Source organism: Aulostomus chinensis, unplaced genomic scaffold (assembly GCF_037954235.1).
Source record: "Aulostomus chinensis isolate RoL2024-O1b breed Wild unplaced genomic scaffold, RoL_Achi_v1.0 HiC_scaffold_118, whole genome shotgun sequence".
NCBI classification, from domain to species: Eukaryota; Metazoa; Chordata; class Actinopteri; order Syngnathiformes; family Aulostomidae; genus Aulostomus; species Aulostomus chinensis.
The window spans coordinates 18657-38741 of NW_028234260.1; the positions used below are offsets into that span (position 1 = coordinate 18657).

Consider the following 20085-nt stretch of genomic DNA (forward strand, 5'->3'; position numbering starts at 1 on the left):
ACGTCAGCCAATGGCATTGTCAAAAAAATCATGGTGGACAGAGTGTTTGTAAAGGTGTTAAAAAATGAGAATTTTAAAAAAAGAAAAGAAAAGAAGAAATGCATGTTCACAATCTTTCTGTATATTATGTGTGATGTATGTGAGAAAAATGATGTTCCTGTCAGTCCTGGATACGTATGAACGTCTACATGTACTAGCAGGTTCATTTATTAATGTTACCGACTGCTTTATTTCCATTCATGCAGGAATAACTGCACTACATCAGATCTTTTTAGGCCTGGGTGAAACGTCCAAGATGTCAAATTTATTGAGTTTGTCCTCTGTTACATTTCAACTGGGAAAGTTAGATTTGAACTACGATGATACTGTTGTATGGTTTGTTTGTTTTTTTGTCTCTGAATGTCTCCAGTAGCTTATTGGACTGATTTCCATTCACAAAAACTGGCAGCTTGAAGAATGTCTAGGACTGAAGTGTCAAGATACTATTGAGGGTTGGACAGTGTGTGGGAATCTTTTTGTTACAGAGAAGAATTATATTGGATTCATATGTAAAATCTGAAAAATAGCAGTTATGTATATACTTAGGCTACTTATTTTGTATTTTTATACATTTTGGACATATATGTTTGAACTTTTGTACTTATCTCATTCAAGATTGATTAATGATGGACTTTTTTCTGTCACCCCCCCCCCCCCCCCCCATGCTGCTGTCACAAAAGGATTTCCAGAAACCAGGATGAATAAAGTTTATCTTATTTTATTATAATATTTGTTCAATTTGAATTGAAAAATAACTAATTGGTGTTTTGGTGCTGAGGCTTTTTTTAAATTACAGGAAGCTATTATTTGAATTTCCATGACTGCACAACATGAAAGACATGAAGGGGTGACGTCATTGTGATTGACAGCATAAAGCCGTCCAGTCACTTGATCAGTTAGTTGGTTCCTGGACTCCAGACAGCAACCTGCTGTCTCTTGGTCAAGAATCAGCTTCATTAAACACTTGAGACATCAACACAACACCCTTTTACCAGCAGCTGTCATTTGGTGAGTTCAGTAAATCTTCAACATCTAGTAGTAAACTATCTGATGGGTTTTCTTCGGGGGGGGGAAATAGATTGTTGGTTTAGCAGCACTCCCCACTAGCATGTCCGCTAGCGTTAGCAAGCCTCACTGCTAGCAAGCTACCGGTCTCTTTTACTGCGGTGGCTGTGAATAATTTACTTTAATTTCATTAAAAACTGTAGCTTTAAAGTTGAGAACTCTAATTGTTAACTTTTGAAAAAAATGTCATCGGAGATCTGTGTTTTATTCTTCCTGTGGGTCGAATGTATCCGCATTTTAAAAATCAAGAAATGAGAAAAATGCATGTAAAGAAACATACTGTGGTATCATTTCTGACATAAATCTTGGTGTATGAATAGTACCAACACAGTTTTTCTCTTCATATGAGTGTATTATTTTCATTTGTGTGTTTGTTAATTTCGCTAGCACCCCCCACTAGCGCGCCTTGTTAGCGTTAGCATGCCGCTCAGCTAGCAACCGACTGATGGTTTCTTTCGAGGTTTTTCTCTGAATAATTCACTTTAATTTCATCAACAATTATCTGACAGACCATTTTCAATGTAACATTGTCCTGCTTTGAGGTTTTGTTAGGTTAAAAACACATGAATGCTTCAGTCAGTCTGTCTGGATGTCTGTTGATGTTTGATGTCAAAAGTCAAGGTCACTGACAGTCCCACTTGCTGACACAACCACTATATTGTTCCTCCATTGGAGGTTTTTAAGGTTGAAGCAAGTTTTGATTGACTGACCCTGACACAGGTCTTTCAGTAACATGGCTTTCTGACGGTCGAGACTTTGTTGTACATCTGCTGCTTCAAAGTGAAAAGTCAGAGAGACCAACCAGAAATGAACATTTCAGGGATTTATAAAGACTCTAATGTTATATTTTTTTGTTTTCTCAACAGAATATTCCATCATGGGAGAACTGAACCCCGGTTTCAGACTGGGGGATATCATTTTTACAGAATCCTCTGTGTACACTGTGGAGAAAATCTTGGGGGCTGGCGCTTTTGGGGAAGTTGCCGAATGTTGGAGGAGCGACACCGACAAAATGGTCGCGATAAAACGGATCCGGGACAAACAGAACATCCTGGCAGCAAAAGAGGAGGTGAACTCAAGTTTCCTTGAACAGTATTTAACTTCCATGGCTCTAAAAATCCACCACATTCCAATCCAGGTTGTTTTTTCTCTCTCTCTCTGATACCTTTGACAGGAGAAGATGCTGAGATTATTGATGAGCAACAACGGCAATAATTTCAACATTGTTGGATGGAACGGGTCGTTCATCCATGAAGGAGCGTTCTGCATGGAGTTTGAGAGACTGGACATCAGCCTCTTTGAATTCCTGGGGCGGCGCCGGGCTCTCTCACTCAGAGAGATCAGCCCCATCCTCCATCAGGTTTGTTTCCACAGTTTTTAGCTGAACTTACCAACTAAGGTGGGAAAATAGAAGAGAAAAGTTTTCATTTTAAAAACTAAATGTCCACATGTATTTTGCTGAGTATGAAGCCAAATGATTCCATCAGGGAGAGAATAAATTGGTGGATTCTAATCAATGGAAGTAGATGCTAAAATTGACTCAGTCATTATTTGCTGTGTGAAACTGCAGGTGTTGGGTTGTCCTGCATCACTTCATTTGTGTTCTCTCATTAAAAACTACAATCACGCTAGGCTTCGTTGTCAACTGCCAAAATATGTTTTAAATACACAATGTCACATTTACCACTGTGTAAAAATGATTCTCTGTCACATGTTGATGACGTTCCACTGCAGTGAAGCTGACTTAAAGATTTCTATTTTTTATGGTTTCAGCTCGCAACGGCGCTCCTTTTTCTGCGGAGCCAGAGAATTGTCCATGCCGACATGAAACCAGAGAACATCATGATGGTGGACCATGTCAGGCAGCCGCTCAAAGTCAAGCTCATTGACTTTGGGTTGGCGTTCCAGGTCTCAGCTAGCCGCATCGGCGCGGAGCTGCAGACGTTGTGGTACAGGTTCGTAACAGAGACACTGGAACCTCCATTTTCTTCTGTCAGTGGTGAGAACAGAAGTAATGTTGTGGTTCTCTTCTTCTCGTCAGAGCTCCTGAGATCCTCCTTGGAGCCCCGTTTAACGAGGCCATCGATGTGTGGTCTCTGGGGTGCATTGCTGCAGAGCTGCTGACTGGGATCCCACTCTTCCCTGGGCACAGTGAGGCTGAAATGGTCAGTATGGTGCAGTGCTACTCTTGGAAATTCACAACAAGCAATGGTGACTTAAAGAGGAGTAGTGAGCGAGAGATGTGTCACTTATTTCAAGTATTCTTTTGTGTCAAGCAACAAATGGAGGTAAAACCTGGTGCTCTCATTGTGTCCTTCCTTCAGATGGAGTACATTCTGAGGACAGTGGGGCAGCCACCCGACAGCGTCCTCCACCTCGGCCTCTACACCCTCTTCTATTTTTATGCCCAGGGTGAGGAAGGAGTCTTTAAGCAGTGGACAGCAAAGGTAATTCCAGCAACTGAGAAGGACTTCATCCCTCCATGAGTTCCTTCAGTCTGTCAGCCTACATTTAGCTCTCATGTGCTCACTGAAAAATGTCTTTTCTGTAGCCACACGTGGAGGTTCCTGACCCCATGAGGACCCTGATGGATGTGGTTATGGTGGGCTGCAACAGAACACGAGAACATGCAACACAACCGTCTCTGAGTTCCTAACCTTTTCGTTTTATTCTGATGCCACACAGATGTTCTTGGAGGGCCAGGACCTGGATGACCTGGCAGACTTCCTGGACCTGCTCAGTCAGATGCTGGAGGTGGATCCTGAACGCCGCATCACGCCGGACCAAATCCTCCAGCATCCATTTCTAACAGGAAGCCACCAAGTAGGCCCCATCACCAGCAGCCCAGCGCACCACTTTGATAGGTCCGTGTTCATCAGTGCTGATGTGAAGGTGTTGGACTGTTGTCTTTCAGGCTTGAATCCTGCTTGGACCAAATGGCTTCCACTCAGGCAACGGTGAGGAGGACTCCTGGTCTATCCAGGTGAGTTCAGCTGCTTTCACGTGTCATCCTGGGGTTAACTGGCTAAGCTGATTAGCCTAGCATTAGCATCCAGCTCAGCACTTGATTTAAAAGAAATGTCTTTTGCTAGAAAAAGAATAAATACTTTTGTGCATCTTGACTTAACATTTCAGTTTGAAAGATGCTTTTGTTGGATGAAGAAGAGTTATTTTACTGCATTATATTGTTAAAATACCTTTTGTGTCAAAGCTATTTCCATGTTTGATTGTAGGCTAAATAGGTCATGCTAATTAGCCTAGCATTAACAACTTGCTTTGTCATTTCAGTGTGAAAAATCCTTTGTGTTGAGCGAAGCATGGACGCACTTTCCTGCATCATCTTCTCCTACCAGCTCAGGGAGAGGGAAGGTAAGAGGGCGGGAATCATTTTCTCTCATGAGGTTTCGTTTCCTGCATCACAACAGCATTTAGAAGTAGAACATGAATTGGCTCAGTTACAGAACGTGACCTGCAGTCTTTGCAGGATTCAGCTCTATTCCATGGAACCAGTATGATCAGTATTACCAGTTTTATCAGTTTATGATACTTCTGGTCATTTGGAATTTTAATTCTACCGTATTTTGCCACTCGTCGACGTCGTATAATAATTGTAGTCTGTTAGCCGTCGGTTTTTTAGTGGTGTGAATGTAAATTATGCTGCCAGTCTCACTCTGTACAGGAGAGGTCCTTCTGTACTTTGTGCTAAGACCAACATTCCACCTTACAGATCCATTTCTTCCTCACCTGTTTTGGAGGAGAAATAGATCAGTATTTGTCACTTTGGTCTCTACTGCGTTTTTTTGGGGGGTAAAGTCAGGCGGTGTAACAGAGACGTTTCTTTTCTGCGCCCATCAAGACACCGAGGTTTCTCCAACACCTGAGGTCCCCTGGTTCTACTGGTTCAATGTGAATAGGACTTTCAAAGCTCATTGTAGTCAGGATGCCACAAAATGTAATGCTGGCTCTCATATGCTGTTGCTCATGCAGGTTTTGCTTTCCCTTTCATGTAGCATCAAAAAGCAAAAAGGCACTGGTAATGGTACTCCTGGTTTACTGGGACGGGGTTCGATTCCCTGCGGTGTCTTGCTGATTGATTGGCTATTTCCTGAGAGGTGATGTCACTTCCACTCTTTACTCTGTTTCAATGGTCATGAAGGGATGTGTGACACCTACATTTAGTGATATCTCTCCTTGACATGGACGTGGTTCCACTTGGTTCTTTGCTTTCAGCTTCGTAGACTTGTGGTAAGAAACGCCTCGTATTAATACAAGAAAAAGAGGAGAACTAGAACGCCACGAGCAGTGATGACCAGGCCCTTGCTGTCGTGGTACTGACCTGTAGATGTCGTCAGGCTGGGACTTTTATCAAACGTGAAGGTTGAAACCGATGCCTGCCACAAGTTCAATGCCATTGATCACCAAAAAACAGAAGAAACAGTACAAGGCCTTAAGTCATCATCATGTTGCCTTGACATCTTGCCAACAAGCTTTCAAAAAAATGTCTATAGCTGCCTGGCGACTGACTTATTGCATTGCCTTTATGTTTCCTATTGCCTTTAACTGCTGCTAAAGTACTGCACTTTTATTGACTGGTAGCCCTATTTCCAATTTTTTCCTTATTTTGTTTAACTTTACGGGTAACAATCCTGTAACTCAAGAAGCCTGTTGGAACGTTAGGCTCTGATATGATGTTGATTGATTTTATATTATTTTATTCTTCAATTCTTCATTTTATTGAATTTTACTGTGAACAACCCTGTAACTCAAGAAGCCTGTTGGAACTTTAGGCTCTGATATGATGTTGATGTCCTGCTATTTCACCTGTGCTATGCATTTGCTCTTCCTGCTTGTGTTAAACATGACCTTTGTAAAGCACTCTGACTCTCCCTCGTGCATGAAATGTGCGATATAAATAAATCTGACTTGATTTGACTTTCATATTTTAGTATATTTTTCACATTTTTTAAAATAAACATTTTTCATTTCCTCCAGTCCTGCCTGCTTTCCTCCATCTTTGTATTTGGGTCCAGCTCAACCATTGACTTAACAACCCCAGTTCATCGGTGTTAAACACACGTCAGCCAATGGCATTGTCAAAAAAATCATGGTGGACAGAGTGTTTGTAAAGGTGTTAAAAAATGAGAATTTTAAAAAAAGAAAAGAAAAGAAGAAATGCATGTTCACAATCTTTCTGTATATTATGTGTGATGTATGTGAGAAAAATGATGTTCCTGTCAGTCCTGGATACGTATGAACGTCTACATGTACTAGCAGGTTCATTTATTAATGTTACCGACTGCTTTATTTCCATTCATGCAGGAATAACTGCACTACATCAGATCTTTTTAGGCCTGGGTGAAACGTCCAAGATGTCAAATTTATTGAGTTTGTCCTCTGTTACATTTCAACTGGGAAAGTTAGATTTGAACTACGATGATACTGTTGTATGGTTTGTTTGTTTTTTTGTCTCTGAATGTCTCCAGTAGCTTATTGGACTGATTTCCATTCACAAAAACTGGCAGCTTGAAGAATGTCTAGGACTGAAGTGTCAAGATACTATTGAGGGTTGGACAGTGTGTGGGAATCTTTTTGTTACAGAGAAGAATTATATTGGATTCATATGTAAAATCTGAAAAATAGCAGTTATGTATATACTTAGGCTACTTATTTTGTATTTTTATACATTTTGGACATATATGTTTGAACTTTTGTACTTATCTCATTCAAGATTGATTAATGATGGACTTTTTTCTGTCACCCCCCCCCCCCCCCCCATGCTGCTGTCACAAAAGGATTTCCAGAAACCAGGATGAATAAAGTTTATCTTATTTTATTATAATATTTGTTCAATTTGAATTGAAAAATAACTAATTGGTGTTTTGGTGCTGAGGCTTTTTTTAAATTACAGGAAGCTATTATTTGAATTTCCATGACTGCACAACATGAAAGACATGAAGGGGTGACGTCATTGTGATTGACAGCATAAAGCCGTCCAGTCACTTGATCAGTTAGTTGGTTCCTGGACTCCAGACAGCAACCTGCTGTCTCTTGGTCAAGAATCAGCTTCATTAAACACTTGAGACATCAACACAACACCCTTTTACCAGCAGCTGTCATTTGGTGAGTTCAGTAAATCTTCAACATCTAGTAGTAAACTATCTGATGGGTTTTCTTCAGGGGGGGGGAAATAGATTGTTGGTTTAGCAGCACTCCCCACTAGCATGTCCGCTAGCGTTAGCAAGCCTCACTGCTAGCAAGCTACCGGTCTCTTTTACTGCGGTGGCTGTGAATAATTTACTTTAATTTCATTAAAAACTGTAGCTTTAAAGTTGAGAACTCTAATTGTTAACTTTTGAAAAAAATGTCATCGGAGATCTGTGTTTTATTCTTCCTGTGGGTCGAATGTATCCGCATTTTAAAAATCAAGAAATGAGAAAAATGCATGTAAAGAAACATACTGTGGTATCATTTCTGACATAAATCTTGGTGTATGAATAGTACCAACACAGTTTTTCTCTTCATATGAGTGTATTATTTTCATTTGTGTGTTTGTTAATTTCGCTAGCACCCCCCACTAGCGCGCCTTGTTAGCGTTAGCATGCCGCTCAGCTAGCAACCGACTGATGGTTTCTTTCGAGGTTTTTCTCTGAATAATTCACTTTAATTTCATCAACAATTATCTGACAGACCATTTTCAATGTAACATTGTCCTGCTTTGAGGTTTTGTTAGGTTAAAAACACATGAATGCTTCAGTCAGTCTGTCTGGATGTCTGTTGATGTTTGATGTCAAAAGTCAAGGTCACTGACAGTCCCACTTGCTGACACAACCACTATATTGTTCCTCCATTGGAGGTTTTTAAGGTTGAAGCAAGTTTTGATTGACTGACCCTGACACAGGTCTTTCAGTAACATGGCTTTCTGACGGTCGAGACTTTGTTGTACATCTGCTGCTTCAAAGTGAAAAGTCAGAGAGACCAACCAGAAATGAACATTTCAGGGATTTATAAAGACTCTAATGTTATATTTTTTTGTTTTCTCAACAGAATATTCCATCATGGGAGAACTGAACCCCGGTTTCAGACTGGGGGATATCATTTTTACAGAATCCTCTGTGTACACTGTGGAGAAAATCTTGGGGGCTGGCGCTTTTGGGGAAGTTGCCGAATGTTGGAGGAGCGACACCGACAAAATGGTCGCGATAAAACGGATCCGGGACAAACAGAACATCCTGGCAGCAAAAGAGGAGGTGAACTCAAGTTTCCTTGAACAGTATTTAACTTCCATGGCTCTAAAAATCCACCACATTCCAATCCAGGTTGTTTTTTCTCTCTCTCTCTGATACCTTTGACAGGAGAAGATGCTGAGATTATTGATGAGCAACAACGGCAATAATTTCAACATTGTTGGATGGAACGGGTCGTTCATCCATGAAGGAGCGTTCTGCATGGAGTTTGAGAGACTGGACATCAGCCTCTTTGAATTCCTGGGGCGGCGCCGGGCTCTCTCACTCAGAGAGATCAGCCCCATCCTCCATCAGGTTTGTTTCCACAGTTTTTAGCTGAACTTACCAACTAAGGTGGGAAAATAGAAGAGAAAAGTTTTCATTTTAAAAACTAAATGTCCACATGTATTTTGCTGAGTATGAAGCCAAATGATTCCATCAGGGAGAGAATAAATTGGTGGATTCTAATCAATGGAAGTAGATGCTAAAATTGACTCAGTCATTATTTGCTGTGTGAAACTGCAGGTGTTGGGTTGTCCTGCATCACTTCATTTGTGTTCTCTCATTAAAAACTACAATCACGCTAGGCTTCGTTGTCAACTGCCAAAATATGTTTTAAATACACAATGTCACATTTACCACTGTGTAAAAATGATTCTCTGTCACATGTTGATGACGTTCCACTGCAGTGAAGCTGACTTAAAGATTTCTATTTTTTATGGTTTCAGCTCGCAACGGCGCTCCTTTTTCTGCGGAGCCAGAGAATTGTCCATGCCGACATGAAACCAGAGAACATCATGATGGTGGACCATGTCAGGCAGCCGCTCAAAGTCAAGCTCATTGACTTTGGGTTGGCGTTCCAGGTCTCAGCTAGCCGCATCGGCGCGGAGCTGCAGACGTTGTGGTACAGGTTCGTAACAGAGACACTGGAACCTCCATTTTCTTCTGTCAGTGGTGAGAACAGAAGTAATGTTGTGGTTCTCTTCTTCTCGTCAGAGCTCCTGAGATCCTCCTTGGAGCCCCGTTTAACGAGGCCATCGATGTGTGGTCTCTGGGGTGCATTGCTGCAGAGCTGCTGACTGGGATCCCACTCTTCCCTGGGCACAGTGAGGCTGAAATGGTCAGTATGGTGCAGTGCTACTCTTGGAAATTCACAACAAGCAATGGTGACTTAAAGAGGAGTAGTGAGCGAGAGATGTGTCACTTATTTCAAGTATTCTTTTGTGTCAAGCAACAAATGGAGGTAAAACCTGGTGCTCTCATTGTGTCCTTCCTTCAGATGGAGTACATTCTGAGGACAGTGGGGCAGCCACCCGACAGCGTCCTCCACCTCGGCCTCTACACCCTCTTCTATTTTTATGCCCAGGGTGAGGAAGGAGTCTTTAAGCAGTGGACAGCAAAGGTAATTCCAGCAACTGAGAAGGACTTCATCCCTCCATGAGTTCCTTCAGTCTGTCAGCCTACATTTAGCTCTCATGTGCTCACTGAAAAATGTCTTTTCTGTAGCCACACGTGGAGGTTCCTGACCCCATGAGGACCCTGATGGATGTGGTTATGGTGGGCTGCAACAGAACACGAGAACATGCAACACAACCGTCTCTGAGTTCCTAACCTTTTCGTTTTATTCTGATGCCACACAGATGTTCTTGGAGGGCCAGGACCTGGATGACCTGGCAGACTTCCTGGACCTGCTCAGTCAGATGCTGGAGGTGGATCCTGAACGCCGCATCACGCCGGACCAAATCCTCCAGCATCCATTTCTAACAGGAAGCCACCAAGTAGGCCCCATCACCAGCAGCCCAGCGCACCACTTTGATAGGTCCGTGTTCATCAGTGCTGATGTGAAGGTGTTGGACTGTTGTCTTTCAGGCTTGAATCCTGCTTGGACCAAATGGCTTCCACTCAGGCAACGGTGAGGAGGACTCCTGGTCTATCCAGGTGAGTTCAGCTGCTTTCACGTGTCATCCTGGGGTTAACTGGCTAAGCTGATTAGCCTAGCATTAGCATCCAGCTCAGCACTTGATTTAAAAGAAATGTCTTTTGCTAGAAAAAGAATAAATACTTTTGTGCATCTTGACTTAACATTTCAGTTTGAAAGATGCTTTTGTTGGATGAAGAAGAGTTATTTTACTGCATTATATTGTTAAAATACCTTTTGTGTCAAAGCTATTTCCATGTTTGATTGTAGGCTAAATAGGTCATGCTAATTAGCCTAGCATTAACAACTTGCTTTGTCATTTCAGTGTGAAAAATCCTTTGTGTTGAGCGAAGCATGGACGCACTTTCCTGCATCATCTTCTCCTACCAGCTCAGGGAGAGGGAAGGTAAGAGGGCGGGAATCATTTTCTCTCATGAGGTTTCGTTTCCTGCATCACAACAGCATTTAGAAGTAGAACATGAATTGGCTCAGTTACAGAACGTGACCTGCAGTCTTTGCAGGATTCAGCTCTATTCCATGGAACCAGTATGATCAGTATTACCAGTTTTATCAGTTTATGATACTTCTGGTCATTTGGAATTTTAATTCTACCGTATTTTGCCACTCGTCGACGTCGTATAATAATTGTAGTCTGTTAGCCGTCGGTTTTTTAGTGGTGTGAATGTAAATTATGCTGCCAGTCTCACTCTGTACAGGAGAGGTCCTTCTGTACTTTGTGCTAAGACCAACATTCCACCTTACAGATCCATTTCTTCCTCACCTGTTTTGGAGGAGAAATAGATCAGTATTTGTCACTTTGGTCTCTACTGCGTTTTTTTGGGGGGTAAAGTCAGGCGGTGTAACAGAGACGTTTCTTTTCTGCGCCCATCAAGACACCGAGGTTTCTCCAACACCTGAGGTCCCCTGGTTCTACTGGTTCAATGTGAATAGGACTTTCAAAGCTCATTGTAGTCAGGATGCCACAAAATGTAATGCTGGCTCTCATATGCTGTTGCTCATGCAGGTTTTGCTTTCCCTTTCATGTAGCATCAAAAAGCAAAAAGGCACTGGTAATGGTACTCCTGGTTTACTGGGACGGGGTTCGATTCCCTGCGGTGTCTTGCTGATTGATTGGCTATTTCCTGAGAGGTGATGTCACTTCCACTCTTTACTCTGTTTCAATGGTCATGAAGGGATGTGTGACACCTACATTTAGTGATATCTCTCCTTGACATGGACGTGGTTCCACTTGGTTCTTTGCTTTCAGCTTCGTAGACTTGTGGTAAGAAACGCCTCGTATTAATACAAGAAAAAGAGGAGAACTAGAACGCCACGAGCAGTGATGACCAGGCCCTTGCTGTCGTGGTACTGACCTGTAGATGTCGTCAGGCTGGGACTTTTATCAAACGTGAAGGTTGAAACCGATGCCTGCCACAAGTTCAATGCCATTGATCACCAAAAAACAGAAGAAACAGTACAAGGCCTTAAGTCATCATCATGTTGCCTTGACATCTTGCCAACAAGCTTTCAAAAAAATGTCTATAGCTGCCTGGCGACTGACTTATTGCATTGCCTTTATGTTTCCTATTGCCTTTAACTGCTGCTAAAGTACTGCACTTTTATTGACTGGTAGCCCTATTTCCAATTTTTTCCTTATTTTGTTTAACTTTACGGGTAACAATCCTGTAACTCAAGAAGCCTGTTGGAACGTTAGGCTCTGATATGATGTTGATTGATTTTATATTATTTTATTCTTCAATTCTTCATTTTATTGAATTTTACTGTGAACAACCCTGTAACTCAAGAAGCCTGTTGGAACTTTAGGCTCTGATATGATGTTGATGTCCTGCTATTTCACCTGTGCTATGCATTTGCTCTTCCTGCTTGTGTTAAACATGACCTTTGTAAAGCACTCTGACTCTCCCTCGTGCATGAAATGTGCGATATAAATAAATCTGACTTGATTTGACTTTCATATTTTAGTATATTTTTCACATTTTTTAAAATAAACATTTTTCATTTCCTCCAGTCCTGCCTGCTTTCCTCCATCTTTGTATTTGGGTCCAGCTCAACCATTGACTTAACAACCCCAGTTCATCGGTGTTAAACACACGTCAGCCAATGGCATTGTCAAAAAAATCATGGTGGACAGAGTGTTTGTAAAGGTGTTAAAAAATGAGAATTTTAAAAAAAGAAAAGAAAAGAAGAAATGCATGTTCACAATCTTTCTGTATATTATGTGTGATGTATGTGAGAAAAATGATGTTCCTGTCAGTCCTGGATACGTATGAACGTCTACATGTACTAGCAGGTTCATTTATTAATGTTACCGACTGCTTTATTTCCATTCATGCAGGAATAACTGCACTACATCAGATCTTTTTAGGCCTGGGTGAAACGTCCAAGATGTCAAATTTATTGAGTTTGTCCTCTGTTACATTTCAACTGGGAAAGTTAGATTTGAACTACGATGATACTGTTGTATGGTTTGTTTGTTTTTTTGTCTCTGAATGTCTCCAGTAGCTTATTGGACTGATTTCCATTCACAAAAACTGGCAGCTTGAAGAATGTCTAGGACTGAAGTGTCAAGATACTATTGAGGGTTGGACAGTGTGTGGGAATCTTTTTGTTACAGAGAAGAATTATATTGGATTCATATGTAAAATCTGAAAAATAGCAGTTATGTATATACTTAGGCTACTTATTTTGTATTTTTATACATTTTGGACATATATGTTTGAACTTTTGTACTTATCTCATTCAAGATTGATTAATGATGGACTTTTTTCTGTCACCCCCCCCCCCCCCCCCATGCTGCTGTCACAAAAGGATTTCCAGAAACCAGGATGAATAAAGTTTATCTTATTTTATTATAATATTTGTTCAATTTGAATTGAAAAATAACTAATTGGTGTTTTGGTGCTGAGGCTTTTTTTAAATTACAGGAAGCTATTATTTGAATTTCCATGACTGCACAACATGAAAGACATGAAGGGGTGACGTCATTGTGATTGACAGCATAAAGCCGTCCAGTCACTTGATCAGTTAGTTGGTTCCTGGACTCCAGACAGCAACCTGCTGTCTCTTGGTCAAGAATCAGCTTCATTAAACACTTGAGACATCAACACAACACCCTTTTACCAGCAGCTGTCATTTGGTGAGTTCAGTAAATCTTCAACATCTAGTAGTAAACTATCTGATGGGTTTTCTTCAGGGGGGGGGAAATAGATTGTTGGTTTAGCAGCACTCCCCACTAGCATGTCCGCTAGCGTTAGCAAGCCTCACTGCTAGCAAGCTACCGGTCTCTTTTACTGCGGTGGCTGTGAATAATTTACTTTAATTTCATTAAAAACTGTAGCTTTAAAGTTGAGAACTCTAATTGTTAACTTTTGAAAAAAATGTCATCGGAGATCTGTGTTTTATTCTTCCTGTGGGTCGAATGTATCCGCATTTTAAAAATCAAGAAATGAGAAAAATGCATGTAAAGAAACATACTGTGGTATCATTTCTGACATAAATCTTGGTGTATGAATAGTACCAACACAGTTTTTCTCTTCATATGAGTGTATTATTTTCATTTGTGTGTTTGTTAATTTCGCTAGCACCCCCCACTAGCGCGCCTTGTTAGCGTTAGCATGCCGCTCAGCTAGCAACCGACTGATGGTTTCTTTCGAGGTTTTTCTCTGAATAATTCACTTTAATTTCATCAACAATTATCTGACAGACCATTTTCAATGTAACATTGTCCTGCTTTGAGGTTTTGTTAGGTTAAAAACACATGAATGCTTCAGTCAGTCTGTCTGGATGTCTGTTGATGTTTGATGTCAAAAGTCAAGGTCACTGACAGTCCCACTTGCTGACACAACCACTATATTGTTCCTCCATTGGAGGTTTTTAAGGTTGAAGCAAGTTTTGATTGACTGACCCTGACACAGGTCTTTCAGTAACATGGCTTTCTGACGGTCGAGACTTTGTTGTACATCTGCTGCTTCAAAGTGAAAAGTCAGAGAGACCAACCAGAAATGAACATTTCAGGGATTTATAAAGACTCTAATGTTATATTTTTTTGTTTTCTCAACAGAATATTCCATCATGGGAGAACTGAACCCCGGTTTCAGACTGGGGGATATCATTTTTACAGAATCCTCTGTGTACACTGTGGAGAAAATCTTGGGGGCTGGCGCTTTTGGGGAAGTTGCCGAATGTTGGAGGAGCGACACCGACAAAATGGTCGCGATAAAACGGATCCGGGACAAACAGAACATCCTGGCAGCAAAAGAGGAGGTGAACTCAAGTTTCCTTGAACAGTATTTAACTTCCATGGCTCTAAAAATCCACCACATTCCAATCCAGGTTGTTTTTTCTCTCTCTCTCTGATACCTTTGACAGGAGAAGATGCTGAGATTATTGATGAGCAACAACGGCAATAATTTCAACATTGTTGGATGGAACGGGTCGTTCATCCATGAAGGAGCGTTCTGCATGGAGTTTGAGAGACTGGACATCAGCCTCTTTGAATTCCTGGGGCGGCGCCGGGCTCTCTCACTCAGAGAGATCAGCCCCATCCTCCATCAGGTTTGTTTCCACAGTTTTTAGCTGAACTTACCAACTAAGGTGGGAAAATAGAAGAGAAAAGTTTTCATTTTAAAAACTAAATGTCCACATGTATTTTGCTGAGTATGAAGCCAAATGATTCCATCAGGGAGAGAATAAATTGGTGGATTCTAATCAATGGAAGTAGATGCTAAAATTGACTCAGTCATTATTTGCTGTGTGAAACTGCAGGTGTTGGGTTGTCCTGCATCACTTCATTTGTGTTCTCTCATTAAAAACTACAATCACGCTAGGCTTCGTTGTCAACTGCCAAAATATGTTTTAAATACACAATGTCACATTTACCACTGTGTAAAAATGATTCTCTGTCACATGTTGATGACGTTCCACTGCAGTGAAGCTGACTTAAAGATTTCTATTTTTTATGGTTTCAGCTCGCAACGGCGCTCCTTTTTCTGCGGAGCCAGAGAATTGTCCATGCCGACATGAAACCAGAGAACATCATGATGGTGGACCATGTCAGGCAGCCGCTCAAAGTCAAGCTCATTGACTTTGGGTTGGCGTTCCAGGTCTCAGCTAGCCGCATCGGCGCGGAGCTGCAGACGTTGTGGTACAGGTTCGTAACAGAGACACTGGAACCTCCATTTTCTTCTGTCAGTGGTGAGAACAGAAGTAATGTTGTGGTTCTCTTCTTCTCGTCAGAGCTCCTGAGATCCTCCTTGGAGCCCCGTTTAACGAGGCCATCGATGTGTGGTCTCTGGGGTGCATTGCTGCAGAGCTGCTGACTGGGATCCCACTCTTCCCTGGGCACAGTGAGGCTGAAATGGTCAGTATGGTGCAGTGCTACTCTTGGAAATTCACAACAAGCAATGGTGACTTAAAGAGGAGTAGTGAGCGAGAGATGTGTCACTTATTTCAAGTATTCTTTTGTGTCAAGCAACAAATGGAGGTAAAACCTGGTGCTCTCATTGTGTCCTTCCTTCAGATGGAGTACATTCTGAGGACAGTGGGGCAGCCACCCGACAGCGTCCTCCACCTCGGCCTCTACACCCTCTTCTATTTTTATGCCCAGGGTGAGGAAGGAGTCTTTAAGCAGTGGACAGCAAAGGTAATTCCAGCAACTGAGAAGGACTTCATCCCTCCATGAGTTCCTTCAGTCTGTCAGCCTACATTTAGCTCTCATGTGCTCACTGAAAAATGTCTTTTCTGTAGCCACACGTGGAGGTTCCTGACCCCATGAGGACCCTGATGGATGTGGTTATGGTGGGCTGCAACAGAACACGAGAACATGCAACACAACCGTCTCTGAGTTCCTAACCTTTTCGTTTTATTCTGATGCCACACAGATGTTCTTGGAGGGCCAGGACCTGGATGACCTGGCAGACTTCCTGGACCTGCTCAGTCAGATGCTGGAGGTGGATCCTGAACGCCGCATCACGCCGGACCAAATCCTCCAGCATCCATTTCTAACAGGAAGCCACCAAGTAGGCCCCATCACCAGCAGCCCAGCGCACCACTTTGATAGGTCCGTGTTCATCAGTGCTGATGTGAAGGTGTTGGACTGTTGTCTTTCAGGCTTGAATCCTGCTTGGACCAAATGGCTTCCACTCAGGCAACGGTGAGGAGGACTCCTGGTCTATCCAGGTGAGTTCAGCTGCTTTCACGTGTCATCCTGGGGTTAACTGGCTAAGCTGATTAGCCTAGCATTAGCATCCAGCTCAGCACTTGATTTAAAAGAAATGTCTTTTGCTAGAAAAAGAATAAATACTTTTGTGCATCTTGACTTAACATTTCAGTTTGAAAGATGCTTTTGTTGGATGAAGAAGAGTTATTTTACTGCATTATATTGTTAAAATACCTTTTGTGTCAAAGCTATTTCCATGTTTGATTGTAGGCTAAATAGGTCATGCTAATTAGCCTAGCATTAACAACTTGCTTTGTCATTTCAGTGTGAAAAATCCTTTGTGTTGAGCGAAGCATGGACGCACTTTCCTGCATCATCTTCTCCTACCAGCTCAGGGAGAGGGAAGGTAAGAGGGCGGGAATCATTTTCTCTCATGAGGTTTCGTTTCCTGCATCACAACAGCATTTAGAAGTAGAACATGAATTGGCTCAGTTACAGAACGTGACCTGCAGTCTTTGCAGGATTCAGCTCTATTCCATGGAACCAGTATGATCAGTATTACCAGTTTTATCAGTTTATGATACTTCTGGTCATTTGGAATTTTAATTCTACCGTATTTTGCCACTCGTCGACGTCGTATAATAATTGTAGTCTGTTAGCCGTCGGTTTTTTAGTGGTGTGAATGTAAATTATGCTGCCAGTCTCACTCTGTACAGGAGAGGTCCTTCTGTACTTTGTGCTAAGACCAACATTCCACCTTACAGATCCATTTCTTCCTCACCTGTTTTGGAGGAGAAATAGATCAGTATTTGTCACTTTGGTCTCTACTGCGTTTTTTTTGGGGGTAAAGTCAGGCGGTGTAACAGAGACGTTTCTTTTCTGCGCCCATCAAGACACCGAGGTTTCTCCAACACCTGAGGTCCCCTGGTTCTACTGGTTCAATGTGAATAGGACTTTCAAAGCTCATTGTAGTCAGGATGCCACAAAATGTAATGCTGGCTCTCATATGCTGTTGCTCATGCAGGTTTTGCTTTCCCTTTCATGTAGCATCAAAAAGCAAAAAGGCACTGGTAATGGTACTCCTGGTTTACTGGGACGGGGTTCGATTCCCTGCGGTGTCTTGCTGATTGATTGGCTATTTCCTGAGAGGTGATGTCACTTCCACTCTTTACTCTGTTTCAATGGTCATGAAGGGATGTGTGACACCTACATTTAGTGATATCTCTCCTTGACATGGACGTGGTTCCACTTGGTTCTTTGCTTTCAGCTTCGTAGACTTGTGGTAAGAAACGCCTCGTATTAATACAAGAAAAAGAGGAGAACTAGAACGCCACGAGCAGTGATGACCAGGCCCTTGCTGTCGTGGTACTGACCTGTAGATGTCGTCAGGCTGGGACTTTTATCAAACGTGAAGGTTGAAACCGATGCCTGCCACAAGTTCAATGCCATTGATCACCAAAAAACAGAAGAAACAGTACAAGGCCTTAAGTCATCATCATGTTGCCTTGACATCTTGCCAACAAGCTTTCAAAAAAATGTCTATAGCTGCCTGGCGACTGACTTATTGCATTGCCTTTATGTTTCCTATTGCCTTTAACTGCTGCTAAAGTACTGCACTTTTATTGACTGGTAGCCCTATTTCCAATTTTTTCCTTATTTTGTTTAACTTTACGGGTAACAATCCTGTAACTCAAGAAGCCTGTTGGAACGTTAGGCTCTGATATGATGTTGATTGATTTTATATTATTTTATTCTTCAATTCTTCATTTTATTGAATTTTACTGTGAACAACCCTGTAACTCAAGAAGCCTGTTGGAACTTTAGGCTCTGATATGATGTTGATGTCCTGCTATTTCACCTGTGCTATGCATTTGCTCTTCCTGCTTGTGTTAAACATGACCTTTGTAAAGCACTCTGACTCTCCCTCGTGCATGAAATGTGCGATATAAATAAATCTGACTTGATTTGACTTTCATATTTTAGTATATTTTTCACATTTTTTAAAATAAACATTTTTCATTTCCTCCAGTCCTGCCTGCTTTCCTCCATCTTTGTATTTGGGTCCAGCTCAACCATTGACTTAACAACCCCAGTTCATCGGTGTTAAACACACGTCAGCCAATGGCATTGTCAAAAAAATCATGGTGGACAGAGTGTTTGTAAAGGTGTTAAAAAATGAGAATTTTAAAAAAAGAAAAGAAAAGAAGAAATGCATGTTCACAATCTTTCTGTATATTATGTGTGATGTATGTGAGAAAAATGATGTTCCTGTCAGTCCTGGATACGTATGAACGTCTACATGTACTAGCAGGTTCATTTATTAATGTTACCGACTGCTTTATTTCCATTCATGCAGGAATAACTGCACTACATCAGATCTTTTTAGGCCTGGGTGAAACGTCCAAGATGTCAAATTTATTGAGTTTGTCCTCTGTTACATTTCAACTGGGAAAGTTAGATTTGAACTACGATGATACTGTTGTATGGTTTGTTTGTTTTTTTGTCTCTGAATGTCTCCAGTAGCTTATTGGACTGATTTCCATTCACAAAAACTGGCAGCTTGAAGAATGTCTAGGACTGAAGTGTCAAGATACTATTGAGGGTTGGACAGTGTGTGGGAATCTTTTTGTTACAGAGAAGAATTATATTGGATTCATATGTAAAATCTGAAAAATAGCAGTTATGTATATACTTAGGCTACTTATTTTGTATTTTTATACATTTTGGACATATATGTTTGAACTTTTGTACTTATCTCATTCAAGATTGATTAATGATGGACTTTTTTCTGTCACCCCCCCCCCCCCCCCCATGCTGCTGTCACAAAAGGATTTCCAGAAACCAGGATGAATAAAGTTTATCTTATTTTATTATAATATTTGTTCAATTTGAATTGAAAAATAACTAATTGGTGTTTTGGTGCTGAGGCTTTTTTTAAATTACAGGAAGCTATTATTTGAATTTCCATGACTGCACAACATGAAAGACATGAAGGGGTGACGTCATTGTGATTGACAGCATAAAGCCGTCCAGTCACTTGATCAGTTAGTTGGTTCCTGGACTCCAGACAGCAACCTGCTGTCTCTTGGTCAAGAATCAGCTTCATTAAACACTTGAGACATCAACACAACACCCTTTTACCAGCAGCTGTCATTTGGTGAGTTCAGTAAATCTTCAACATCTAGTAGTAAACTATCTGATGGGTTTTCTTCAGGGGGGGGGAAATAGATTGTTGGTTTAGCAGCACTCCCCACTAGCATGTCCGCTAGCGTTAGCAAGCCTCACTGCTAGCAAGCTACCGGTCTCTTTTACTGCGGTGGCTGTGAATAATTTACTTTAATTTCATTAAAAACTGTAGCTTTAAAGTTGAGAACTCTAATTGTTAACTTTTGAAAAAAATGTCATCGGAGATCTGTGTTTTATTCTTCCTGTGGGTCGAATGTATCCGCATTTTAAAAATCAAGAAATGAGAAAAATGCATGTAAAGAAACATACTGTGGTATCATTTCTGACATAAATCTTGGTGTATGAATAGTACCAACACAGTTTTTCTCTTCATATGAGTGTATTATTTTCATTTGTGTGTTTGTTAATTTCGCTAGCACCCCCCACTAGCGCGCCTTGTTAGCGTTAGCATGCCGCTCAGCTAGCAACCGACTGAT

General features: G+C 41.4%; 3 protein-coding genes across 3 annotated transcripts; all 3 read left to right on the plus strand.

Moving 5' to 3' along the window:
• The first annotated feature begins 926 nt into the window (after nt 1-926).
• On the plus strand, nt 927-4828 carry LOC147238239 (homeodomain-interacting protein kinase 1-like). Its single transcript, XM_086198281.1, has 10 exons — nt 927-1047; nt 1971-2173; nt 2279-2464; nt 2878-3059; nt 3146-3269; nt 3429-3551; nt 3656-3706; nt 3790-3927; nt 4019-4087; nt 4393-4828. The coding sequence occupies exons 2-9, from the start codon at nt 1982-1984 to the stop codon at nt 4022-4024; spliced, it is 1002 nt and encodes a 333-aa protein (XP_086054407.1). The 5' UTR covers nt 927-1047; nt 1971-1981; the 3' UTR covers nt 4025-4087; nt 4393-4828.
• A 2275-nt stretch (nt 4829-7103) lies between these two features.
• LOC147238240 (homeodomain-interacting protein kinase 1-like) lies at nt 7104-11006 on the plus strand. Its single transcript, XM_086198280.1, has 10 exons — nt 7104-7224; nt 8149-8351; nt 8457-8642; nt 9056-9237; nt 9324-9447; nt 9607-9729; nt 9834-9884; nt 9968-10105; nt 10197-10265; nt 10571-11006. Exons 2-9 carry the CDS (start codon nt 8160-8162, stop codon nt 10200-10202), a joined length of 1002 nt encoding a protein of 333 aa, XP_086054406.1. The 5' UTR covers nt 7104-7224; nt 8149-8159; the 3' UTR covers nt 10203-10265; nt 10571-11006.
• Nucleotides 11007-13281: 2275 nt separating this feature from the next.
• On the plus strand, nt 13282-16810 carry LOC147238241 (homeodomain-interacting protein kinase 1-like). The gene is made up of 10 exons (XM_086198279.1): nt 13282-13402; nt 14327-14529; nt 14635-14820; nt 15234-15415; nt 15502-15625; nt 15785-15907; nt 16012-16062; nt 16146-16283; nt 16375-16443; nt 16749-16810. Exons 2-9 carry the CDS (start codon nt 14338-14340, stop codon nt 16378-16380), a joined length of 1002 nt encoding a protein of 333 aa, XP_086054405.1. The 5' UTR covers nt 13282-13402; nt 14327-14337; the 3' UTR covers nt 16381-16443; nt 16749-16810.
• Nucleotides 16811-20085: the final 3275 nt, after the last annotated feature.

What these genes read in the sequence shown, in the direction of transcription:
- LOC147238240 (XM_086198280.1), top strand. Translation starts at nt 8,160, where the DNA reads ATGGGAGAACTGAACCCCGGTTTCAGACTGGGGGATATCATTTTTACA. An exon ending in TCAGCCCCATCCTCCATCAG is followed by an intron (nt 8,643 to 9,055) that starts GTTTGTTTCCAC and finishes TTATGGTTTCAG; the next exon opens with CTCGCAACGGCGCTCCTTTT. An exon ending in GGCACAGTGAGGCTGAAATG is followed by an intron (nt 9,448 to 9,606) that starts GTCAGTATGGTG and finishes TCCTTCCTTCAG; the next exon opens with ATGGAGTACATTCTGAGGAC.
- LOC147238239 (XM_086198281.1), top strand. Translation starts at nt 1,982, where the DNA reads ATGGGAGAACTGAACCCCGGTTTCAGACTGGGGGATATCATTTTTACA. An exon ending in TCCTGGCAGCAAAAGAGGAG is followed by an intron (nt 2,174 to 2,278) that starts GTGAACTCAAGT and finishes TACCTTTGACAG; the next exon opens with GAGAAGATGCTGAGATTATT. An exon ending in GGCACAGTGAGGCTGAAATG is followed by an intron (nt 3,270 to 3,428) that starts GTCAGTATGGTG and finishes TCCTTCCTTCAG; the next exon opens with ATGGAGTACATTCTGAGGAC.
- LOC147238241 (XM_086198279.1), top strand. Translation starts at nt 14,338, where the DNA reads ATGGGAGAACTGAACCCCGGTTTCAGACTGGGGGATATCATTTTTACA. An exon ending in TCCTGGCAGCAAAAGAGGAG is followed by an intron (nt 14,530 to 14,634) that starts GTGAACTCAAGT and finishes TACCTTTGACAG; the next exon opens with GAGAAGATGCTGAGATTATT. An exon ending in CTGCAGACGTTGTGGTACAG is followed by an intron (nt 15,416 to 15,501) that starts GTTCGTAACAGA and finishes TCTTCTCGTCAG; the next exon opens with AGCTCCTGAGATCCTCCTTG.